General features: G+C 37.1%; 1 protein-coding gene and 1 long non-coding RNA gene across 3 annotated transcripts; both read right to left on the bottom strand.

The window, feature by feature from the left end:
• Positions 1-1,409: 1,409 nt before the first annotated feature.
• On the bottom strand, positions 1,410-11,604 carry LOC129349035 (uncharacterized). 2 transcript variants are annotated; one of them, XR_008601834.1, is made up of 3 exons: positions 10,870-11,604; positions 7,964-8,112; positions 1,410-2,283 (listed from the first exon to the last, which is right to left on the bottom strand). It is a non-coding gene; the product is annotated as an uncharacterized LOC129349035 (long non-coding RNA). The 2 variants fall into 2 exon arrangements; XR_008601833.1 differs by lacking the exon at positions 1,410-2,283 and adding an exon at positions 5,611-7,056.
• A 1,753-nt stretch (positions 11,605-13,357) lies between these two features.
• Positions 13,358-24,965, bottom strand: pdhb (pyruvate dehydrogenase E1 subunit beta). The gene is made up of 11 exons (XM_023280296.3): positions 24,711-24,965; positions 24,556-24,615; positions 22,645-22,752; positions 20,981-21,043; positions 20,840-20,875; positions 19,626-19,816; positions 19,409-19,503; positions 17,734-17,844; positions 16,769-16,860; positions 16,545-16,686; positions 13,358-14,113 (listed from the first exon to the last, which is right to left on the bottom strand). The coding sequence occupies exons 1-11, from the start codon at positions 24,948-24,950 to the stop codon at positions 13,968-13,970; spliced, it is 1,284 nt and encodes a 427-aa protein (XP_023136064.2). The 5' UTR covers positions 24,951-24,965; the 3' UTR covers positions 13,358-13,967.
• Positions 24,966-25,021: the final 56 nt, after the last annotated feature.

Below are 25,021 nucleotides of genomic sequence, written 5' to 3'. Positions count from 1 at the left end.
AACTGGCCTCCCTTGCAGATGTTGTCATTTTTAGTATTGCTTTGTTACATATGCACATTTGATTTTGTGATTTAAGGTTGATATTTTATTTCTTATTGCTTGTTGTTGTGCACCGTCCAGCGACAGCTATTTATATTTTAATCATGCCATGTATGATGACAATAAAGCCATTCTGATTCTAATACTAAAACTAAACTATGATTTTTTTTGTGACATTTTGGATGACATACTAAACTATGACGTTTTTCTGATATTTTGGACGACATACTAAACTATGACGTTTTTACGCCTTTTTTGATGACATACTAAACTGACATTTTTACGCCTTTTTAGACGACATACTAAACTATGACACTTTTGTGATATTTTTGACGACATACTAAACTATGACGTTTTTGTCATATTTTGGACGACATACTAAACTATGACATATACGGCCTCCTTTACATTATTTCATCATATGGCACGTTTTTACAACATGTTGAAAAATCGCTTTTTTTTTCGACATAGTATAGTAAGGCGTTTTTTTGCGTCAAAATTCATCATGATTTTTTTTTCAAAGAAAACCTTTCTGGAGTGTTTTTCATGGCCTCCTTTACATGATTTCATCATATGGCACGTTTTTACAACATGTTTGAAAAATCGCATTTTTTTTCGACATAGTATAGTAAGGCGTTTTTTTGTGCCAAAATTCATGATGATTTTTTTTTCAAAGAAAACCTTTCTGGAGTGTTTTTCATGGCCTCCTTTACATTATTTCATCATATGGCACGTTTTTACAACATGTTTGAAAAATCACATTTTTTTTCGACATAGTATAGTAAGGCTTTTTTTTGCGCCAAAATTCATGATGATTTTTTTTTCAAAGAAAACCTTTCTGGAGTGTTTTTCACTGGCCTCCTTTACATTATTTCATCATATGGCACGTTTTTACAACATGTTTGAAAAATCGCATTTTTTTTCGACATAGTATAGTAAGGCGTTTTTTTGCGCCAAAATTCATGATGATTTTTTTTCAAAGAAAACCTTTCTGGAGTGTTTTTCATGGCCTCCTTTACATTATTTCATCATATGGCACGTTTTTACAACATGTTGAAAAATCGCTTTTTTTTTTGACATAGTCACATTTTGGACGACATCCTCAACTATGACGTTTTTGTGATATTTTGGACGACACACTAAACTATGATATTTTACTGATATTTTGGAAGACATACTAAACTATAGGAAACCAGCGTTTGTCCTGTTTTTGTGTTGCTCCTCTGCGACCCTAGACAGCCGGGTCCTAATGTTTTTTGAGCAACACACCATACTATGACGTTTTTACAATGAGGGTTCTACTATGGAACCAGTTTGACATGTTCAGGTGTTCTTTGTGTGAAAACTCAGAGATTTCAGGTATCAGAAGGTGGTTTTCAACTTTCTTTGTTAACTTTCTGCTTCAACTTTAAACTAAATTTACTTGACTAACCCAGCCCTCTGGACTTCCAGGAAGCTGTGTTCCTATTGGCTGTCCAGGTGGCTGCTTGGTGTTATCAGGAACACCTGAGCAGCTCAGTGTCTTCCTGCTTTATTTAGCTGCAGACAAACATTTCCTCTGTTTCTCTTCACCACTGAAGTGGGTTTGGCTCCTTTGCTTGAGTTTGTTCTTTAGGCGTTGGCTTGCAGCTTCCAGCAGTAAAATTGTCTTTAATGTGTTTCTTGGTGTGTTTTAGGGCTTTGTACTGGATAGTTGTCTTGGTACATGTGGTTCTTTAGCCACAGTTAGCACATGGTGCTAATGTGTGCAGTGATTAGTGGATTTGCTGCAGCTGAGTTGTGTCTTTATCTTGGCTGTAGTGAGTCTTTAGAGGTTTTTGGTCAGACACATTCTGTATTCTTGTTGGTGAACCAGCGCTGGTTGTCCAGAAGGTAAGAGTTCCTGTCCTGATTCTCTGTTCTCAGAGGTTCTCTGGTAGGCTGCAGGAGACTTTAGTGTTTGGGTTGTGCTAGTTTGGTTTTTGTATGGTTTCATTTGGACGACTATCTTGAGGCCCCTCCATGTGGTTTAGTGAGGTTTTCTGGAACAGTTCTACAAAGCAACCTGCAGCAGAAGAGACTTTGAGAGTTTTTAGGAAGTTCTGGAGACCAGACTTTAGAGCAGCAGAAACATTTGTCAGCAGTTTGAGCAGGAGAAGGTGAGCTTCAGAGTAGAAATGAGGAGAAGGAAACCTTCTTGACCCGTGTGGTGAAGTCCTGTACCAAGAGTTTGAGCAGGTTGTGAAGAGTCTGTAGTTCTTTGGTCTGAAAGCACAAGAAGAGTCGACTCATTAAAGGAGAAAACAGGAGATATTGTTGGTTCTTCTGTCGCTCTGCAGTTTCCAGTTTCCTTAGACTGAATATCAAGTTTATATTTTAAATGATTTCCCATGTGAGCCCAAGAAGACTTCAATAAACTCCCTCCATCCCCTGGACACAACACATTTTATTACCATGTTAAATCTTTTTTTTTTTTTTTAAATATGTTTTTGAGGTTTAATCATAGTTTTAGCATATTTTTTTTCTCTTTGCTTGTTTAGTTTTGTCATCTGTGTGAAAGGTGCTAAACAAATAAAGTTGAATTGATAAACTGAATAATTGACTAACTCATGATTGTGACAACAGAAGTATTTTCATTGTGATTTAAGGGTTTGTTTCATTTTTAAGGTTGGGGTTAAAATCTTGACAGAAAAAAAGATTAAAGAAATAAAGTACATTAAAAAAGCAATTAAATCAAAGGAAAAAAGCATTTAATACAATAGAAGTTTTAAAAAGAAAATTAAACATTAAATACAATTGAATTTTATTAAACAGACAAAATATTTAGTTAGATAATTAAACAGAAGATACAAAACATGTAATTATGAAATTAAACAAAGTTTTCCAAACAAAAATATTATACATTAAAGATGAAATATTATACATAATTAAACATATAAAAAATACAATTAAACAAGAAGAATATTAACCCTTTAAAAAATACAAAACATTTAATTAGATTACTAAATCTTTAAAAAGACAAAACATTTTATTAAAAAATAAAATCTTAAAGACAAAAGTTTAAATAGGAATTAAACAGAAAATACAATGAAGCATTTAAAAAAAAATTAAACATTAACAGGTGGGAAAACATTTAAAAAGAAAAACCTTAAAGATTTAATCGAAAAATTAAACATTGGGAAAGAAAGGGAAATTTTTCAAACAAGCCGATAAAACATTTGAAAAAACAACAATTAAACATTAAAAAGACAAAACATTTTGAAATCAAATCAGACATTAGAAAAGAATAAAAGGTGAGAAAAGAGCAAAACTAAACATTTAAGAAGAATCAAACTAAAGACAAAACATTTGAAAAGATACCAGTTAGACTTTAGAAGATCAAATTAAACAGAAGAGACAATAAAACAATCAAAAAGAGCAAAAACAGATCAAGGTCTGAAAGCGTTTTCTAGTCTGAAATGAAAACATCAAGTTGTTTCTTCAAACATTTCCTCTTTCTATGTTCTTGATTTGATTGTGGACAGATTTACTAAGAACTCATTTAAGAAAACTGCTTTCCAGATAAAGTCTACTAGTAGTTGAAGGCATTGATCAAACTAATGTTACCTTCTGATCTCCACAAACTTTACTGTTCAGTGAAGAGAATCAAAGTTTGTTGAGGATTTCTAAAAAACCCACAGGTGAAGGTCTAAGAAAAACTCAGATTGATGGTTTAAATGTGAAATCAAGACTCATGGTCACAAATATTAAGGCTTCTGTTAACCAGAAAGTTCAAACTAACAGAGAAGTACTGAGAAACTTTTAAAACTTCAATCCTCAGACTGTCTGAAGGTTCAAACTAACAGAGAAGTACTGAGAAACTTCTACGATTTCAGTCCTCAGACTGTCTGAAGGTTCAAACTAACATAGAACTACTCAGGAACTTCGAAGATATCAGTCCTTGGACTGTCTGAAAGTTAAATCTATCAGCGATCTACTGTGGGACTTAGAAAATTTCAGCCCTCAGACTGTGTGAAAGCTCAGGTCCTGAGGACTCGGGAGGTGTGGAGGCTTTGGAAAGTCTTGGAACTGAGGGTTCCACCCTCCAGTTCAAAGGCTGAAGTCCAACCTCCTGAGAAAAACGGTCGAGTCGAGACTCGAGTTAAAAAAAAATTCGAAAACGACAAAAAATAGATGATAAATGCGCAAAAAAAAGAGGATTTAGTATCTGAGTGAGTAGCTCAGGGGGATAAGAGGGTAGACTACCAACTGGAAGGTTGCAGGTTCAAGACCCACCACTGGCCTTTTTCTTTCTTTGTCTTTGTCAGGATTTTCAAAAAACTTAAGAAGGGTCTGGTCTTGAACCAGCGACCTGCAGCTCCACAGGCAAATCCTTAACTCACTGAGCTACAGATCAGATAAAAAAATATAATTTCGTCGTCCCTTTGGCATCGTAGTTGCTGTTCCTCCACATGGGTGGAGCCAAGGCAGAGTCAAGGTGGAGTCTGGGTGGAGTCAGGGCGGAGAGTAGGCGGGGAGGTGGGTGGCGGCCTCCCCCCTCTACTCCCCCACCTCCCCCCACCACCCACCACACCTTCCCCCGCCCGACGAGTTTTTCGAGTCTCCACGAGTTCTTCGAGTCTCCACAGGTTTTCCCGAGTTTCTTGAGTTTCCACGAGGTCGGAGGCAGAACAAGTTGTCATGAAGAGGTGTTGAAGTCGGCCAGGATGGACTGACTTTCTACAGCGACTTGAAGGAAGACCACTAGAAGAGCAGGTCTTTAACCACCATCCATAAAATCCATGGAGTCGGATCCAGAGAAATGAAGGGAGGTCAACTTTTATCAACCTCCATCCAGATGTTCAACTTCATATCTTTACTTGGAGATTTTTAGCACCACAAACCTTTAGTATCACACTTTATTATCATTTATTAGGACTTTAATGGAATCCACCAGCAGATTTAGTTTTTCTTGACAAACTTTATTCTTGTCGTCGTGGGACTGCAGTATTTAAAAGTCTTCCTTCTATTTGACCTCATGTTTATTAGTTTTAGTGGAGAAACTTATTTTAATTGTCAATTAGTCTCTTAAAAACCAAATAATAAATTGGATTAGTCAAGAGCTTTAAATTTCTTACTTTGTCATATTTTTAAAAAATACAAAAATTATAAAAATAAAGCGTCTTGAGACAATTTGACCTGTAATTGGTGTTATATAAATAAAATTTAATTAAAATTGTATGTATCTTGTAATGGAGTAATTCAGCCATATATGTTGGAAAACACATTTTCTTTCTCCATTAATCTGTTGTTTTCTCCAGTAATTCATTTCTTGATTTGGTTTATAAAATGTCAAACCCAAATATATTCAGTTTACTGTCATAAAAACCAAAAAGATTTACATTCATGATGCAGGAATCAGGCAGTTTTTCACTTTTTATCTTAGTTTAGTCAGAAAGATAGTTGATAATGTGTGAATTGTTGCAGCTTGTGAGCCGTAAAAGGTTTTAATCTTTGGGGCCGAGTGTCAGAAAACATTTAGAAACCAACATCAACAAAACACTCAAAGATTTGAACATCATTAAAGGGAAATCCAACTTTTGCATGACAATGTCTAATTAAAGGACATTTATTTCCAACGTAAATGTGTGATATTCATCCTCTGGAGCTTTCTCTTCACATCGTCTTCCACCTGGACTGGTTTGGTCGGGAGCATGTGCAACAAACATTTGAAAAACTGCACTTTAACATCAATGAATGACACTGAAGTTTAATCTCTACATAAATGAGACTGAGTCTGAATGTGCTGCTCTGTCATTAACTCCTAAGTTTAGGGAAAGTTCAAACAAAAGAGGACAGTTCAGATCAGACTTGAGAATGAGCTGATTTTGAACAAACATCTCAGACTTTCTGAGCTTCAGCACCTCTAGCAAGATATTTTAACAACAAGCAACTCAAGAGATCCAGAAGTTGGAGAGAGTTAGCATTAGCTGAGCCAAAGAACATGTGGGATGCTAACCTAGCAAACATTTCAGACTTTTCTCTGTGAATTCTGAGAAATAATTTCCTATTTAATGACAGAGCTACACATCTTAACTCAGTCTCATTAAAACAGACTCTAATTCAGTGTCATCCATCCATATTAAAGTGCAGTTACCCAAAATGTTTGTTGCATGAGCTCCAACAAAACCTGTCCAGGTAGAAGGCCACTTTGACAAACAGGAAGTGGAAGATTCCAAGCAGATTTACAGAAGGGGGAACCAGACTGTACTAAGTGTGGTCCAGTATAGAGGGGTGTTTTGTGGGTTTTTAAGGCTGATAATGATTATTAGTGAGACATTTGGAGTAGATAATCATTTGCAGTGAATGAAAGTATTTAAAATCTTGGAGTTAAACTTACAAGAACACAAACTCTAACAGAAAACTTTGTTGATACGTTTTTGCTTTGTTTACAGATGTTAAGTTAAAGGAGTTTTATTCGTGACGTAAAAACAATCAAATCACTCCAGAAGACAGAGCGACCACAGGTAGATTAAGGTTCAGAGCCAAAGTAGCACCATTTTTAAATGTATTTATTACCGTAAATCAATAAAAAATAAAATACTGATAATCAGTAAATCAGTCAGCCCACAATTACTACAATTCTACAATGTATGGGTCTTTCCTTTGACTTGTTATTTGTACAATATACGATGTATATCATGGTGTTTTTTCATACCAAAGGCTGTACTATGATGTTTTCTAAGAGACATAATGTGCTTCTCTGTTTATTCTGGCTCTGGGCTGCTGCACTCCTCCTCTGTTGTTTTCTGGATTGTACTCAGCTTCATGCCTTCGTCCACCAGGCCTCCGTTGACTCGTCCCGCCTGCCGTCTCTGGAGCTGAAGCTGGATTGGAACAGACCAAAGTACAGTCCAATCACGATGCCAGCTGCCTCTCAAAAGGCTCCTTCATCTGGCAGGTGGCAGCACTTCTTCTGAGGGGAAGCTGAGCTGGCCCGGCAGAACTTTGGAGATGTGTTCCAGTGGTTGGTGGATGTGTGGGGAGATAGAGAGGGACCTTTGAATTGTTCACAAAGGAAAACAGGGAACCCATTGGTAGTTTTAGTTTAGGGTGCTACTGCGGTGTGTTTTTGGGTTTTAAGAGGTGAACAGGAAGAGTTTTTTTTAGTATTGATTATCTTTTAATTTGTTCCTGGTTGGAATGCCCATCAATGTCAACATGAAGTTCACTTTTAGTTCTGTTTATTTATTTTTGTTTTACTAACACCCATTTGTTTTTAAACCCCTCACATGTTGTGTTGTTGTAAACTTACTCTTTCAAATAAATACTCATCTAACCCTCTGGAAACCAGCGTTTGGACTGTTTTTGTGTTGCTCCTCACCTACTGACAGCTGTGGACTAAAGGCTATACTGTGATGTTTGTTGGGCGACACACTATACTATAGGCTTTTTTAATTGACATATTACTATGACCTTTTTTGTTTTAGTTTTTATGGTTGTTATTTTAGCAACATTTTATAAGAATTTGAACAGTTTTAAAAATTACAATACTTTTACTTGTGCAATGAAATATTATTCTATGGTATTTTTTAGACGACATATTATAATCTGATGTTTTCTTGAATAACATACTATTTTGACAATATACTGCACTATGACATTTTTTGAACCACATATCATACATGACAATTTTAGGCAACATTCTATCATTTTGTGCTTTTTGAACCACATAATAATCTATGTTTTGTTTTTTGCCGACATGCTATACTATGAACTACAGGCCATACTATGTTATTCTTGAGTAAAGCATACTATACTTTGACATTTTCTGAACTACATTCTATACTATGGCGTTATACACAGAGTGCTTTGGTTACATGTTGATTTATAATCTAGATGGTTTTCTGTTTTGTTTTTTGACAGGATTACCACAGACCTGACTGAGAACACCGTTGACACCCACCTGAGGGAGACGCTGCCTAAGATCTCAAGGCTGCTTGGTCGTGGTCTTTCTGGTCCTGCTCCAGAACGCCTTCATCAACTACATCTTCTTTTGAAGAGGCCCTCAGATGCTGCAATCTCTGACCTTCAGGAGGAACTGGTACTTTCACTCTGTAACGAGACGGTGGTTATTTTAAAGACCCAGCTCCTGGCGGCGTTGAGTGAAAATTTAACATCCATCAAAACGGAACTACAGACAGTTAAATCTGAGCTGTTGGTCAGTATTTCAAACATCAAGTCCGACCCAGCTGTCCTAAAGCACGCTGTGGATGAAACGGAAACTTCACTCTCCACATCACCGACGACATCGTCACACTCCAAAGCAGAGCACCTGTCTGCTGAACTTTTAAAAGTGGACTATAAATGTGAAGAATGTGAGCAGCAGCAGCCTGTGAGCAGCGGAACAGATGTGATCAGAAAGAAATCATTTTCTTTTTTCTTTTCTTTCTGGTTGACTTGATGCTGTCAGATGCAGATGTTGGAGCTGATTCTGATCTTTCAGGATAAAAAGCTGCTTTTCCTTCACAGACTTTTCAGGAAATTATTCTCTCAGGTTTTCTCTGATATTTATATTATTTCTGATTATTTCATTATTTCATGATTGTAAAAGAGTTTGAGGCATAAAGACTCATTTAGCTATTTTATTCCTGAAATCTTTGACGTAGAAGAACTAAACGTCCATTTTCCTTCTTGTACTTCTGATACTAGAACTAAACGTATCTTCAACACGGATCATCTGGTTTTAATGAATCAGCAGCAACATCACAACTGAGACAATTTTCAACAAATTAATGAAACTGATGTCATTTAAAACTATCAGAGTCTGTTTTAGTGTGAAATTAAAGCTGATTACTGACAACTAGAACATTAACGTTACTGTTTTAATCACATTTAAGTTTCCTGAACGTTACATTAACGTCAACCAGCCACAGTTTTATGAACTTAATGAACCACATTACAGGAACACAACACACTTCAGCTGCTGACAGGAAACAACACAAACATTGTTAGCTTGATGCTACATTTAACTGCTAATCAGGACTGGTCAGCTAGCTCAGTTAGCATTGCTAATTCACATTAAAGCTAATATTCACTGGATGCTAACTCTCTTCTCTGGTCAACACACACAAATAAACTCCACCAACTCCTGGTGCTGTAACCTTCTCAGCAATCTTGGACAATGCAGGCAGAATACTTATGGGCCGATAATTACTGGCTTCATGGCGATTTCCAGACTTGAAAATTGGAGTGATAATTGCTTGTTTCCATGCGCTGGGAAAAAGACTTTGTGTGAGTGATAGATTAATTAGGTGAGTAATAGGTGGAACAAAGAAATCACAATGTTTTTTAATAAACATGGTGTCCAGCTGGTAGTTTTCCTTACATTTTGAGCTTTTTAAATTATTTTACTCACTTCTATAACATTTGTGAGGGACAGATCAAAAGGTTCCTCTGTAACATTCACAGGTACAATATCCACTTCCCTTTCTTTGAAATTCTGTCCTAGTTCATCCACCGATTCAAAAGAATAATGATTTAAAGTAGCAGCAACAGTAGCCTTGTCACCAGTTATTTCATCCTTAATTTTAAGCTAGACATCAAAACACCGTGCTTCCTTCCTCATAACATTGTTAATGTTCTGCTGGATAGTCTTACTATTACCTTTTGCATCATGTAATAAACAGAGATAAAAACTAGATTTAGCTTGTCTCAGTTCTTTTATAACCCTGTTCCTCAGCCCTTTAAAAATCAAAATGTCTGTGTCCCTTTTTGATTTAACAGCTTTTTTAGTGCAGTAGCTCTAACTCTCATTAATTTCCACACATTTTCATTTAGCCAGGGCAAGTCAGGCTTTCTTTTACTTTTTGTCTGGACCTTTACAGTAAAGCTTTCTTTGATAGAGTTAATTTTGTCTGTAAATATCTTACAACACTTCTCAAGATCTGCGGTCTTATTTCTGTTTCAAATGCAGCTTTCTTGTCTTTTGGTATGCAATGAAACACGTTTGTACAGGTTTGTTTAATGAAGTTAAATCTTTTCCTCATCAGTTTCCTTGCTACCAGGGTTAGATTGTGATCAGACAAACCAGTGATCAGGTTGTAGCTTTTAGTTATTCTCTCTGTTCTATTTGTGAAAATCAGGTCCAGTTGTGTACTTGAGATTTTTGAAATCCTTGTTGCACCTTTTACCATCTGATCTAAGTTATATTTATCTGTTATGCATTTTATTTTTTTCTCTTCGATTTGTCACCCCAGTCTGAATTAAAATAATCCATAAGAAGAAGCTCTTTGTTATGATTCCTGTCAGCTGATCATAAAAAGCGTTATTTGCTGAAGGAGGTCTATATATCCCCACAATGTTAAAAGACATTTATTGGACAAATCTTACTACTCCACAGTGTTAGGAGTTTTGAGCACATGTTCACATTTATTGCCATTTTTAACATAAATGAGCAGCCCTCCTCCCCTCCCCACAGATCTGTCCTGTCTGAAACACTGATAACCTGCTACCATGAACACAGTGGATGGCTGTAGCCACGTCTCAAAGATACACACAAAGTCCAGATTTGAATCGACAACAAATGAATCAGTTGATCACTCTTTGCAACGAGGTTTCTAATGTTTAAATGTCCACCAAATAATCCTCTCGGCTTCAACTTAGGGTCCCAGAGGACTTTAGCATGATTGACAGTCTGAAAAGTTTTAGTCTCTGCTTTGTCACTGCAGGGTTTTATGCAGAGGATTTAATGAGACGGTCAGCTGTTCTGGCAGAACTCTCAGAGTGGGATGTTATTGATGATAGCTGCAGAGTTTATCAAGTTCCGTCCTTTTGTGGAGCACTTGGTGGAGAAAGTGACTGATCACTTACCTCCTCCTGAGGCCTACAGAGAGCTCAGCAGCGGAGTCCTGCAGCGTCCCTGGACCCGGACTGAGATGCACATCTCAGGAGAACAGGAACAAAACCAGCTGATCGGTGGTCTGTCTTCTTGCTGCGACCCGTCAGTGATGTAGAACCGAGCAACAGATTGTGGAATATCCAAGCAGATTGTGGTGGAAACTCTCCAGGTGCACCTTCAGCGAGTATTTTACTAGTGGAACATCTTGATAGTTTTAATCCTTCCAAAGCCTACAGTGATCCCGCTGACCGGTTCGCCATCGGTAATCAGCACTGATTGCTTTGAACAGGCAGAAGCGCACAGGTTGCGCCACAATGAGCGGCAGCAGTGCAGTGAATAGCACAGCATCACGATCAGCCCAGATCTTGTCATTATTGTGAGCTGTAAAAGAGCTAATTAAGTTTAAAACACTATACGTTTCAGCATAAGATGTACGGCTTGTTCTATGTGGTGAAAACAGCAGATCTGTAGAACCTGCCAGGCAGCGCCATGTTGGAACCGACATCTCCAGATGTTTAGTCGCAGATTCGTCCCGACCAGACCTGGCTGTGTGTCAAATAAAGATACTAAATAAAAAAAGACCGTCGGCATCACTACTTAATAAAGTCTATATCCATGTAAATATCACCTACAGGCAGTAAAAAGAAATGTGCTGGCGAAATAAAAAACACGTGTTTCTATGAACGCTGAGAAGAAACGATGGAATCCAAGTTAGGTAAAGTTGGCAAGATATTCACAGATTCGGACTTCCGGCATCAATAACTCATGAGATATACGTTGTAAAAACATAAACAATGCCTCTCAATCCATCAAACCAAGAGTTGTAGTATGACCAGCAGAAGCCAATTGATGGCTCCAATGATTTTGGTGATACTACAATGTATAAGAGTGAAGTTATTGAATTTTATGACTAATAAAATAATAATAAAATAATAAAAACTCCTTAAAATTCAGATTTTACATTTAGTATCAAACCAAGAGTTGTAGTATGACCAGCAGGAGACAACTGATGGCTGCAGTAAATTTGGTGACGCTACAGTGTATAAAAGTTAAGTTATTGAATATTTGTGTAGTGCCTCTCTTCGCTGTTGCAGCGGTTTTGCTATTTGCAGACGGTCCCTGTTCACTCGTCGCACAGCCAGCTGCTCATAGACATCAATGTTATTTCTGCAGCTTGAAAGACAGCGACTTTTGATAAAACTGGCCTTGTAGCACATTGTCTAGCTTACAGCGATTTGAAAGAGGCATTGTTTGTGTTGTTGTTACAAAATAAAACAACAGCCGTATTTTGTATTTCGGGTTTAAAAAGCTAGAGCAAAAAAACAACACTGTGGTTTTTTCATTAGTTAAATAATACATTTCTACATTTAGGTTTTAAAAACGGAAAAACAAACAAAACATCGTGGTTTCTTGTTTTTTTAGATTTTATTTTGAAACGGAAAAATGAATGAGGGAACCATACACGTATTGTCTGCCTTTTAACAACTTAATTATAAAGTTTTACTTTATAAAAAAATACATATAACTTTTATCAATAATACTTTATATTTCTTTAAAAAAAAGAACCATCAAAATGACAGCATTTATTAGATCTAGAAACAATGAAAACAGAATGAATCTGTGGATTTTCAACTTTTTGAAGGTCCTTGAACTAATTAAGCTTATGTTATGTTCCATACTTTTTAAATTTATTTAACGTTCTTTTTACTGGGTAAGTTAGTTGAGAACTGGTTCTCATTTTAAATAGTAACCTGGTGGGAAAACCAACTATATCCAGGCTTTAAATCATCAAAATCACTTTTTTCTATATTTTCCATTTTAAAATTTTATAAATTTCAAATTCTAAATGCATATATGTCTATTCATTGATTCATCTGTCAACCAAATTTCATTTTCAGCCATATGGGTTCTGTAAAGCGTCTCGAGACAATTTCACTGTAATTTGGCGCTATATAAATAAAACTGAATTAAAAAAACTTTGTGTCAAACGTTGCTGTTTGACAAAAATGAGATAAATCACAATTAATTACAAAGCCTGTAATTAATTAGATTTTTTAAAATTACATCCCACCACTAGTTATTAATGTAAATTTGGTTTGGTTGCAGCTAAATATGGACAAATTAGAAATTCAGCAAAAACAAATGAATAATTTCCATTTCTAACTATAATTAGCACCAGATTGTGCAGCTCTTTATATATTAACAGAAAATAAAAACCTTCAAAATAAGTGTTTAAATGACTTTTTTTCACTTCTGGTATAAAAAGATGAAGCATTCTGAAGCTTTAGACTCCATTCTAGTTTAAGTTTTGCAGAATGTTTTTATTTTACGTATTTTATTGTGGTGGAACACTCAGTTTTCTGATTTTTTTTGGCCTCCAGGGTGACTTTTCCTGCACCAGAATCACGGTCTAACGATAATTATCACCGATCAGCGAGGCGTGAAAGAAGGACGGCAGCGTTTAAAGGACTGAAAGGGTTTATTTCAGGTAACAGAGTCGTTTACAGCCACAGAAACACCCACAGAGCCGCTGCAGCTACAATAAATATCGCTGTGTCCCAGAGACGGTTAACAATCTGAATTACACGTGTTTGGTGGAAATACACAGAAGTTTAGTAACAACTAAACATAGAGAGCACAAGTTGTAACTAAATAAACACTTAGATTTTAAAGCAGTTAAATCGAATATTAACTCCTTTTTTTAATTTACAAAAGAAAAAAGGTCTAAATTAAGAACTTTAGCCAAATAAAACGCAGTCTGGTGTTAGTTTTAGATCAAAAATATCTGGAAAGTGGTGAAATAAATAAAACTTTTGATGTGAAGTCAGACGGAAGCTATTAAGGAAGATAAAGTAACTAAATTTGGATTATTTTTCGTGCTCACTCTGTAGTTTGGTTGTTCTTAAACTTCCACATGGGTCCAGCCTTCGGGCGTTTGGTGAGAAAATCCCGAACCCGTAAAGTTGTGCGTTTCTTCGACCAACGTCTGGCTGGAAAACGGAGGAGTGTTTTTCTAGCGGAACATTTTCTTGGTATTTACAACGTGGGCTGGACGTTCTTCAAACGTTCTTCAGACGTTCAGGGTCTTTTTCACGGAGAAGATGATGTCTTTGATCTGCGGCAGGCTGTGGTCCTCCAGGATTTTGGCGTATGGCATCGGGATGTCGACGCCCGTTACCCTGGTAACCGGGGAGTCCAGGTAGTTGAAGGCAGAACCTGGAAGGAAACATCAATCAATCACTGATTAATCAATAAAATTACAGCTGCCATGGAAGAGTAGCTAAAAACTGTAGAAAACAACTGAAAAACAGCAATGTCTAAAAAATCACTGAAAACGCCCAAAAAACCCACGCTGAAAACATCAGAAAAGTTGCAACATGAAACCATCTAAAAATGCCTGGAAAATAGTTGGAAAATGTGATTAAAATTCCTTTTCAAAACAGCTGATAACATCTGGAAAAACTGCTGAAAACACCAGATAAACTGCAACATGAAATAACCTGAAACGCCTGGAAGACCTTCAAAAAACACCCAGAAAAACAGATGAAAATGTGCAAATTCCTGAAAATGCCAGAAAAACTGCCGTGAACGCGTAGAAAACGGCTTAAATTAGGTGAAAGTACCTGGAAATGTCTTGAAAATGTGGGGAAAACAGCTGAAAAAACTGTGAGAAATTCCTTATAGAGCTGAAAACACGTGAAAAAGCTGCTAAAAGACATGGAAGCACCTGAAAACTGCAGAAAACACCTGAAAAACATCTGAAAATGTCTAAAAAAAAATTACCAAAAAATGCCCAAAAAAACCAGTTGAAAACATCAGAAAAGCTGCAACATGAAACCACCTGAAAAACCTTCTAAAAGCAATGAGAAAAACAGATGAAAACACATGCAAATTCCTGAAAATGTCAGAAAAACTGCCGTGAACGCGTAGAAAATGGTGTAAATCAGGTGAAAGTACCTGGAAATGTCAGGAAAAATGTGGGGAAAACAGCTGGAAATTCCTTCTAGAGCTAAAAACACAAAAAATCTGCTAAAAGACATGGAAGCACCTGAAAAACACCTGAAAACTGCTGAAAGACCACTCTGCAACTGACATCTAGACCTAAAGTATTACAGAAATTATATAAAACTCAGATTTTTTGTGGGTTAGATCACTCTGTTTCTAAGCTCTCTACTGGTCATGTGACCAAATATGTTTGAAGATTTAGCCATTAAACTCTCCCAGGGAAGAGAAGAAGCACATTTTAGTTGACAAAACAGTTTGTTTATGGTTTAATGAGTCTGAACAGTTACTGCGACGTCATGTCTGTGCATTAGAGGCTACACTATGAGGCTAAGCTGTTAGCATGAAGTTAGCTCTGAACTGCCTGGATGTCGGGGTTACGCTGAGTCTCAATGAAGAAGGAATCATCCCTAGAAAGCAGGAGATCAGGAAGTGTTTCCACAGAGAAGATAAGAAACTAATTAGTTAAATATCTTTAGTATGAACAGTCAACATCTTTCCTCCAGTGGTGGCAACATCTGTGGAAAAATGTTGTTGATTAACTCTCCTGTTGTCTTCATTTACAGGTACCAAAAAATACTGTTTCCTTGTCTGAAAAAAATCCAAAAATTCAGCCAAAAAATTCTCCAAATTTCTGAAAATTTGCAAAACCTTCAGGAAGAAAATTCCAATAATTCCTTAAAAGTTTCCCTTGAAAGTTTTATTTAAAAAAAAAAAAAAAAAAATCCCCCAAATTTGGCGAGAAAATTCTTGTAAATATTTTTTTAAAATGAGTAAAAATCTTCCAAAAAAAAATCCTAAAAATATCTAAAGTGATTACATATGTATCAGTAAAACTTCTAATATTTTCTTGAAGAACATTCACATAAAAATCAACCAAAATCCAGCGAATTTTGCCGGATTTTGGTTGATTTTTATGTGAATGTTCTTAAAGAAACATTTTTAACATTTCTTTTTTTTCCACCAAAAAATGTTCAAAGATTTCCCAAAAAATGTTGAAAACGTGAACATCAGAAGTTTCACTCTTAAAATATAGATTTTTTTTCACATTTTCAAACTTTAAAATGGTCCAATTTGACCCACAGGATGATATGAGGGTTAAAAGTTTTCCCATTCAACTGATTTTTTACGTCTTACTTTGTGATTTCCATCATTCTAACTGCTGCGCTGAAGACATTTTCAGAGTTCTCTCTCCTTCATGACTGTTGCACCTCTACGTTTCCATAGAGGTGCAAGACTTTAAATAGCAGCGAACAATGAGCCACAGTGAAGAAAAAAATGTGAACAAAAACTACTTGGAACTGAGCAGATTAAAGAACCAACACAGATGAACTATTAATTACAGGATGTGCAGCTTATAACTGATGTGTTGATTAATCTTCTGTGGGTGAAAATGACCCTTTTTTGACTCTGTGCAGAACTCTTACATGTAAAAAAGCAGATATAACACAGTAAAGTAAAAAAGAAAGAGCTTTAGACTTTATATTGAAAGAAAAATGACCTCACGGAGAGTAAAAATGCAACGAGTAAACCAGCAGCGACTGAGCAACATGATGAATATTCAGCTCCTGAATCTTAACGTCGTCGTTAATTTGCCCTCGTCTGGACGACAAACGTTTCACTGAAGCCAGAACTGGGTCGTTACCTTCCATGATCCTGGCGCAGATCTCGGCTCCGACTCCGAACTGAGGCCAGCCGCCCTCCACCGTCACCAGGTGGTTGGTCTTCATCACGCTGGCCTCGATGCTCTCCACGTCCATCGGACGGATGGTGCGGAGGTTGATCACCTGAAGGACAACGACAGGAAGCGGTGAGCGGCTGAGCTTCAGCTGAGGACAGACTCGGGTATCAACAGGTGAGTCTCTTTACCTCACACTCGATCCCCTCCTTGGCGAGGACGGCGGCGGCATCCAGACAGTGACCCACATACCGAGAGTGAGACACCAGAGTGATGTGACTTCCTGAAACATGGAGTAGAGGAAGAGGAGGAGAAGATTATGAGGATGAGGAAGAAGTAGTAGTAGTAGAAGATGAGAAAAATAAAGAGGAAGAAGTAGAAGAAAAAAGAAGAACAAGAAGAAAAAAGAAGAACAAACAGGAAGGAGCAGAAGAAGACGGAGGAGGAAAAAGAAGAGGAAGAAAACAATAGGAAGAAGAAGAAAAAGAAGGAGGAGAATAAGAGGAGGAAGAAAAGAAGTAGAAGAAAACAAAGGAGAAGACAGGAAAAGGAGAAGAAAAGAAGACGTAGAAGTAGTGGAAGAAGAGGAAGAAGAAAAAAAACAGGACGAAGAAGGACCAGAAGATGAAGAAGTAGTAGAGGAAAAACGAGAAGACAAAGAAGAGGAAGCAGAAGTAGTAGAAGAAGAAGAGGTTCAGAAACAACAAACGTACAGATTCAGATGTTCTTGTCACTTTTTTACCAACATCTCCTCCTGTTTGCCCTCAAATATGGAAACTATCAGCATGATTTTATCGATTAATAACTAAACGTTCTTCCATCTGAAATCATTTACTTCTGGATATTTAATCAGTATCTGTGGAAAATCAAACACTCTCTGAGATAATTTCTCTTTAAAATTTCAGCAGGTTTTTTTTTTCACACTCAAACTTGACTCTGTTTGAACAACATCTGAGGAACCATTAAAGATAAAAGTGAAACAGTCGAATGTTTCTATTACTGTTGGTTTAGAACAGGGAGCAGAGCATTATGGGATGTCGTAGCCTCAGGGATGTTTCCAGTCTGTTTGTATGGTGACCTTCAGAGTTCTTTAGTTCCTCCGTTCAACCTGCAGGAGTTTTCCATTGTGACGTCTTTAGTCTGATCCGGTTCCTACCTGCTCTCTCCACCTTGGCCTTGCCGATGGGAATGGTGAAATCTTTGGACTGAGCCTCCTCAGACATCTCAAAGGGAACTCCGTACAGCAGCTCGTTCTCCAGGAAAACCACTGCAGCAAAAACACACAAACAAAGTTAAATAACGACCTGATAAAACGACTCACTGTTACCTGAAAGACGTACTTTTAGAGTTTATATTCTAACGTTACAACTGTTCACATCTAGGAGAGATTTTAGGATTAAACCCTTTAAGAGCAACCATACAGTCCACCAGCATGTATTTGTACATTTTTACATGCTGTAGTGCAATTTTCTGGAGTATTTCTATTTGCTTTACATCAATATAACCCTTATATCCCAAGTTTTAATAAAATGTATCAACTTATGTCGTAATTATGACAATAAATTGGTCAAAAGTGTAATAAACCAAAAATATAGATGTAAAATTGTTTTTTTCACATATACAGGGTGTCCCCAAAAAATTGACTTCATTTGAGATGTCCATGTCGGAGTGACTACATGGTCAGGAGAAATTATATTTAATAGGATTTATTTTGGACAGAAAATGTTTTATTCTACAAATTTCAAATGAAAAATTCTGGGGGATGGTAATTTTATAATGTTCCAAAGTTATTATAAATGTTGATGTGTGCGCCGCTGAAACTGAATTCCTCCTGACGCTTCTTCATGCCACGTTCAAATCTGCTTTTCTGTTGGCACTTGTTCATGAAACTTTCTAAAATTCACGCTGCATATTCACATTTGACTGAGTTTGGCCATAGTTCAATACAGAACACCTTTTCTGTTGCAGTAAACGGCAGGTCTGTTCCTGAAAGCAGTAAAACAAAAATGATTACAGTTTTTTGAGCAAAAAGAGCAAAGTCATTTTAAACTAATTATTAGATGATGAAATTATGTCAAGTTTTTTGGGACATGTATTTAAAAACACAGAAGTTGCATAGCTGTATCTTTCAAAATTGTGAAAAAGTTGCACAACATCCCGTGGTCTAGTTTATAATAATAAAGATGTTTGTTATGTGAGCTTTATTGTGTATTTCTACAAACCCATCACTGCAACCAAAAAGTGCTCTGAGACCTGGAGAATGAGTGAAATGTTTGTGGAACTCCACAGATTTTAGACGCAAAAAGAATGATGGATCTGGTTCCAAATCCTTATTGAAAATGAGAACCAGTTCTCTACTATCTTACCTGGTAAATAAAGGTTAAACAAAATAAACAAATAAATCTACCACCAATCAAAAATGAATAATCAGTCGTAGTGCTAGCGGTATGCTGGGCTCTGTAGTTTTATATAACTTCACAATGTTGAAACCGCTTCTGCTCTACTTCTGTCTGATGAGATGATCTATACAATTTAAAATCACACTGAGGTGTTTAAACTACATGTCATCTTTGAAAAAAAAAACACCTAAATTACAACGTGGAAACCTTACAAATCTGAGCTTCAAGTTGTAAACTTTTAATCCAAATCACTTTATTCTACAAGTCTAAATTAAAAATTCACCATAAATAACCTATTTGTTCGAACTAGATTCTTTAAAAAGCAAAAAAATTCTGCACTTTTCGCCCCAGACATTAAGCTATTAGTGACTTAACTGTGACAAACGGTCGCATAATAAAAATTCTGTTATTTTACAGCTGTATTGCGCTCACCAGGGTTGTCATCTCTGATGGACGACTTCAGGAGACCTTTGGCATCTTCTGAGTTCCAGGGACTCACGACCTTCAGACCTGGACAGTGAGCATACCTGAGGACACAAACAACCACCTGTCATTAACAACAACAACTCTCTTTCCTTCTAGAAGCTGAGGTCATCATCTCTGCCTCCTGCACTGAGAGCTGAGGGACACGGGGTGGAAGTGAACGCACCACGCAGCGAAGCACTGCGAGTGCTGAGCAGCGACGCCGGCCGACGCCCCGTTGGGTCCTCTGAAGACGATGGGCACCGCCTGCAGCCCGGCAGACATGTAGCAGGTCTTTGCTGCAGAGTTGATGACCTGGTCGATGGCTTGCATGGAGAAGTTGAAGGTCATGAACTCACAGATGGGTCTGAGGCCGGCCTGAAGAGGAAATGAAGAAATCAGCTGCAGAATCCAGGTTCATTCTAGATCATTTTTTATCGTTTGAGAGAAATTCTGAATGATTCTGGACCATTTTCCAGTCATTTTAGATTATTTTCAACTCATTCTGAACAAATTTTAGTTGTTTGAAATCATTTCTGGACAATTTTCTGTAATCCTGGACCATTTTGGAGACATTTTGAATCATTTTGGTAGCATCTTGGACTTTAAGGGTTCAGAAGCAGAGTGGTCTGATCCACTTTCTGTAGTTTTTGATAAAAATGGGTTCAAAGTTTTGTGTTTTCCAGAATGTTCTAACATCCGTAGCACCACTGTGATATTTGGGTTGGACCACTCTGCCACTAAAATCTAGACCAAAAAATATTACAGAAATGATATAAAACTGATTTTCTGTGGGTTTGACCACTCTGCTTCTAACTCTCTCATGTCATTCTGCAAGTTTTCAGTCTTTTTTTTAATAATACTGACTTCTTTCTGAACAGATTTAACTAATTTTGGACAATTTTTGTGTCATTTTGAAATCATTTTTGGAAGATTTTTGTCATTTCTGACACCTTTTGTCTAATTCTGGACAAATTGTCTGCAATTTTGGATAATTTTCAAGTTGGCCTGTGCACGAATCTCAGACTCTGACGGAGGAACTTTTCCACTCTGACTGGTAGTCATGGTAACGATTCCAAAATCTGGTTGTGAGTTTGATGCTTTTTGGTCAAGCAGGAAGTTCATCTACTGGGACCCAACAATTTAATCAGACAAACCAAACAGAACCTGACTGACCAGGTGGAACCAACCAAACATGCTGTCCAGTGGGGAGAATGAACTTTGGGACACAGTGTACATTAATATGATCAGAGCTGCAACTTTTCATGATGGATTCAGTTTTTTTCCCCAAATTTACACTCCGTCATAATCAGAAATTATCTGATCAAATCCTATCCAACAGCTGATGATAAATAAACTCAGTAGTTTGAGGCTGTTGAGTTCAGGTGAATAAAAACTCACCATGGCGGCTCCAACTGCGATGCCAGCGAACCCCATCTACATCAGAGAGACACCAAGAAAACCAGGGGAGGAAAGTCGATCGTGTTTTATGAAGGAGATTCAGGTTTGTGAACAAAAAAACAAAACAAGTTGGAGTCTCACCTCTGAGATCGGAGTGTCGATGATGCGTTTGTCTCCGTACTTCTTCCACAAACCTCTGCTCACCTGAAACACACACATCATAATGAGAACAAGCTTTGGAGAGCTTCATATCTTTACATATGTCAGTGCTTTAACTCTCTGAATTCCAGATTCTAGACATTTTTACTCCTGTCGCATTTTTCTTCACTGTGGGTTCATTTTTCTCTGCAACATAAAGTCCTGCACCTCTATGGAAACAGAACAACAGATAGAAAAATGTAAAGTTTCAGCCAAAAAGTCATGAAATGCTTCTCCTGACTGTCGTGGATGTTTTGACTTCGCAAATTATTAATTGAGACACGTAGATTAAAGTGACTTTGATGAAATATCACAACTTTAAGGTTAGGTTTTGGTTCAGTTTTCTGATAAAATGGATTATCACTGATAATTAGTTTCAGAACTGACTCAGAAATGTCTTCTGAACAGTGTGACATGCAATAAATAACAGAAATCAAAAAACAAAAGATGAAGTTATTTAAATGCTTATTTAAAAAGAAAAAAAACTAGAATGAACATGTCCAACATTTTTTAAATGTTCACAGATGTTAGCAACACTAAAAAAAAGCAGACCTCCAGATACAACAGGTAAGTTAAACTCACCGTTTTTATTTGTTTCTATGCTCATTTCCTCTCCGCCCTGTTTAAACAATGTCTGCAGTTAACCTGAAAAGTCTCTGAATTTGTGTCATGTGACTGTCGGTCTTCACATCTTCACCAAAGAATGCAGAATTTTTAGTTTCTTGCAGAATCTTTTAATTGCAAATGGTGTATTTTTAAAGGAAGCATGTAGATTAAGGTGATTTAGAGACAGAACGCCACACGATTAGTTCAAGGACTGTCGGAAAGTTAAAAATCCAGTCAGTCTCTTTATTTTTACAGTTTCTGTCTCTGATAAATTGTGTAATTTTAGTCGTTTCTTTAGAACGACAGTTTAAGGACCATCAGACAGATGAAAATATGACACTTGGCCTCACAGTGTTTGGCTTTGACAAACTGGGCTATTGTGGAGATTTTTTTTTTTTTTTTTCAAAAGATCCAGGGTTTCAAGCCTGCTGGCGATTTTTGGGAGTTGGAGGGTTAAAGGACAATTATGGACATAAAAAACCTTAACTAGATACTGCATCATTAGCTCATCTGCCTGTCCTATCTTTTAACATAAAGCTAGAAAGTTTACTAATGATGTGCTTTCGTGCTTTTTGTTACATTGATAATAATAATAGTAATAAACTAGAAAGGCACTCAGAGAGCGCAGTACTCCATCAAGGCTATTCATTCCCCCTTAAGGTGTTCAGGATTTTTTGTAGAAATGCAGCATTTGTTTATGAGTCATTGATGATCAGTCTATAGTGCCGTGATTTCTGCCACAAATTTTTTCTAGATTTCATCTATCAGAAATGATACAACGACTGTGCAGCCTTGGAGGAGTACTGCTCTCTGAGTGCTTTTCTTATTTTAACAATTAACTGGTAACAGATTTCTGATGCTTCTATCTGTTGAGGAAACAGTTTAAAATCTGCATCCATAGTGAGAATGGACTAATCAGGAGCCGTGTTTGCTGGATCTTTTCTCCTTAAAACACTGTAATAAACCAGGCGGTGCAGAATAAACAGGCAGAGCATCTTCACCTTGTAGGCGCCGTCGTACTGGGCCACCTCCTCACCCAACAGAAACACCCGCTCATCCCTCTCCAGCTCCTCATCCATCGCCTGGTTCAGGGCATCGCGAACCGTCACCTGACAACAACAACATCATCAGTGAGGACAGAAACACCACCGACTCATCCTCATGACAAACTACCTGCACAAAATTCACATTAAAATTAGACTTATTTACTGTCGCTTCAGGATAAACTCAGCTATAAATCCTGTTTCACATTAAATTGTGCTTGGATGTAACGAGAGGCCGTCTGTCTGGACCTCACAACAGGATCATTTAATTCAGTTCAAAGGCACGTACAACATCTGGATACAGAACAACAACAACTGTACACTAGTAGTAGTAGCCAGAATGAAAATAATGACAAGAAATAGAAGGTCTATGGAAAATATCCACACTAAAATTCTATTGAAATGTTGGCAGGACATTTAAAACTGGCAGCACGTGAGAAAATTCAAAAAATATTACAAAATGCTATTATTTTTAAATAAATGAATGAAAAAGCTAATTATCCTGGTGGTATTGTCTAAGTACACATTTGTCTTTAGGCACTTTATTTAATGCTTCTTTTAAAAATTTGTGAAATAATGGACTGTTATTTGCATATAAGGAATGGGAACTAAAAGCAAACGTCAGTATCTATTTTTGTCTCAAATTCAAAGAGTTCAAGTAGAAAAAGACGGAACTTTTACTCTACTGTTGGCATATTTTAGAGGACAGTGTGTGCTTCTATTTCCTTTTTCTTATATATTTACTACATTGATTACATAATTTAAAGCGTTTTGTAGTTTCTGGTCTCAAATGCAATTCCTCTAAAGGATGGGACTGTTGCGGGTGTTTTTTGTCCTTTTTGCTCATTTAATAGATCTCATTCCTTAATTAGTGGAGTAAAATTGCGTCTATTTGTCCCATTTATCGTTCATATATGTTGTGTTTACCCACTAAAAATTCAAAATGATTAATGGACGGGACCAAAGCTATAGCAACTAATCAATTCGTTATCAGCTATTAACTATTTTGATGATCGATTAATCAGTAATAGCAGTTGAGTATTCTGCAAGAAAAAAAACCTGAATATTTTCTGATTTGTTCCCTCCTTTGTGGCAGTAAACTGAATATCTTTGCATTTATTTAACCAGGAAGTCCCACTGAGATTAGAAATATCTTCTAAAATGGAGCCCTGCTCTTTGGGTTGTTGGTAAAACTAAATATTAGAAGATGTCATCTGGGGATTTTGGAATTATTAACCCAGAATATTCACCATTTTCTGACTTTTTATAGACCAAACAACTAATTAAATAATCCAGAAAAGTATCTGTAGGTTACATCCCGAGTTGAGAACATTTTATAGGTTGTTTTTGAAATTTTTTTCTAGTTCAAATTTTGCTGATGAACACTTTCACCAGAAAATTCATTATTAATAATAATAATAATAATAATAATAATAATAATAATAATAATGACAGTTTTTCCTGTGAAGACTGAATGTGTTTGCAAATGTTGTAGATTTAGATGAACATCCTTCATATTTTTGTAAGAAAAAAACTATAAACAGCACACACAGGTTGACAAATGTATGTTTTTCTTTATTCCAACCAGCTAAAGTCACCAGTTTATCCTCTACGGTGATTTCTGTAAACATTGTCCGACATCTGTCACTTGTCAGGGCGGGTTGACCTGATGAGACAACCCGCATCTCTGCTCAGTGACCGGACAACTGAACGACCTCTAAAACCTAGAAACAACCAGGCAGCAGCCAGTTTAACCAGGCAACCACTAACCAGGACAGCTGTCAGCTTCACTTTGTCCTAAAAACTGGAGTTAAAACAACAAAACAACACGCATGTCTTTAGCCTGTTAGCTGCTAGCTGCTAACTGACCTGCGCCGCGGCCGGAGCGCTCCTGTGAAACTCCCGCTGGCCCAAAGCCGACACGGCTTTCTGCAGGAAGACAGCGAGACAGAGACGTCATTAAACACTTTATTAAACAAAAAAACACAAAGATGTCACAGAAGAGTTCGGAAAGAAGCGGTTACCTTTCCCGAGCGGAGAAAGCACCTCAGGGACGCCGCCATCTTCAAGCTGTCCTCTGCCGGAGAGTGGGCGAGGCCTGTGGGGAAGCGACGAGATTTTGACCAATCAGAGCTGCGGGTCACACGTCGCACGGATGGTGTCACAACGCAGAGCCAATCAGAGCGGTTCGGAGGCGGAACAAACTGCAAGGGAGGAAAGAGAAACGAAGAAACCAAGGACACCGACCCGCTGTATGGAAGCATGGAAGATTAATACTGCCAAGAAAACACTGATTTAAAAAATGATTCAGATTTTACTTGCATAAAGCAGTCAT

This window comes from Amphiprion ocellaris, chromosome 5 (assembly GCF_022539595.1).
Source record: "Amphiprion ocellaris isolate individual 3 ecotype Okinawa chromosome 5, ASM2253959v1, whole genome shotgun sequence".
In the NCBI taxonomy this organism is placed as follows: Eukaryota; Metazoa; Chordata; class Actinopteri; family Pomacentridae; genus Amphiprion; species Amphiprion ocellaris.
The sequence above is the reverse complement of the archived record's forward strand: the minus strand, read 5'-3'. Positions and strand labels throughout refer to the sequence as shown.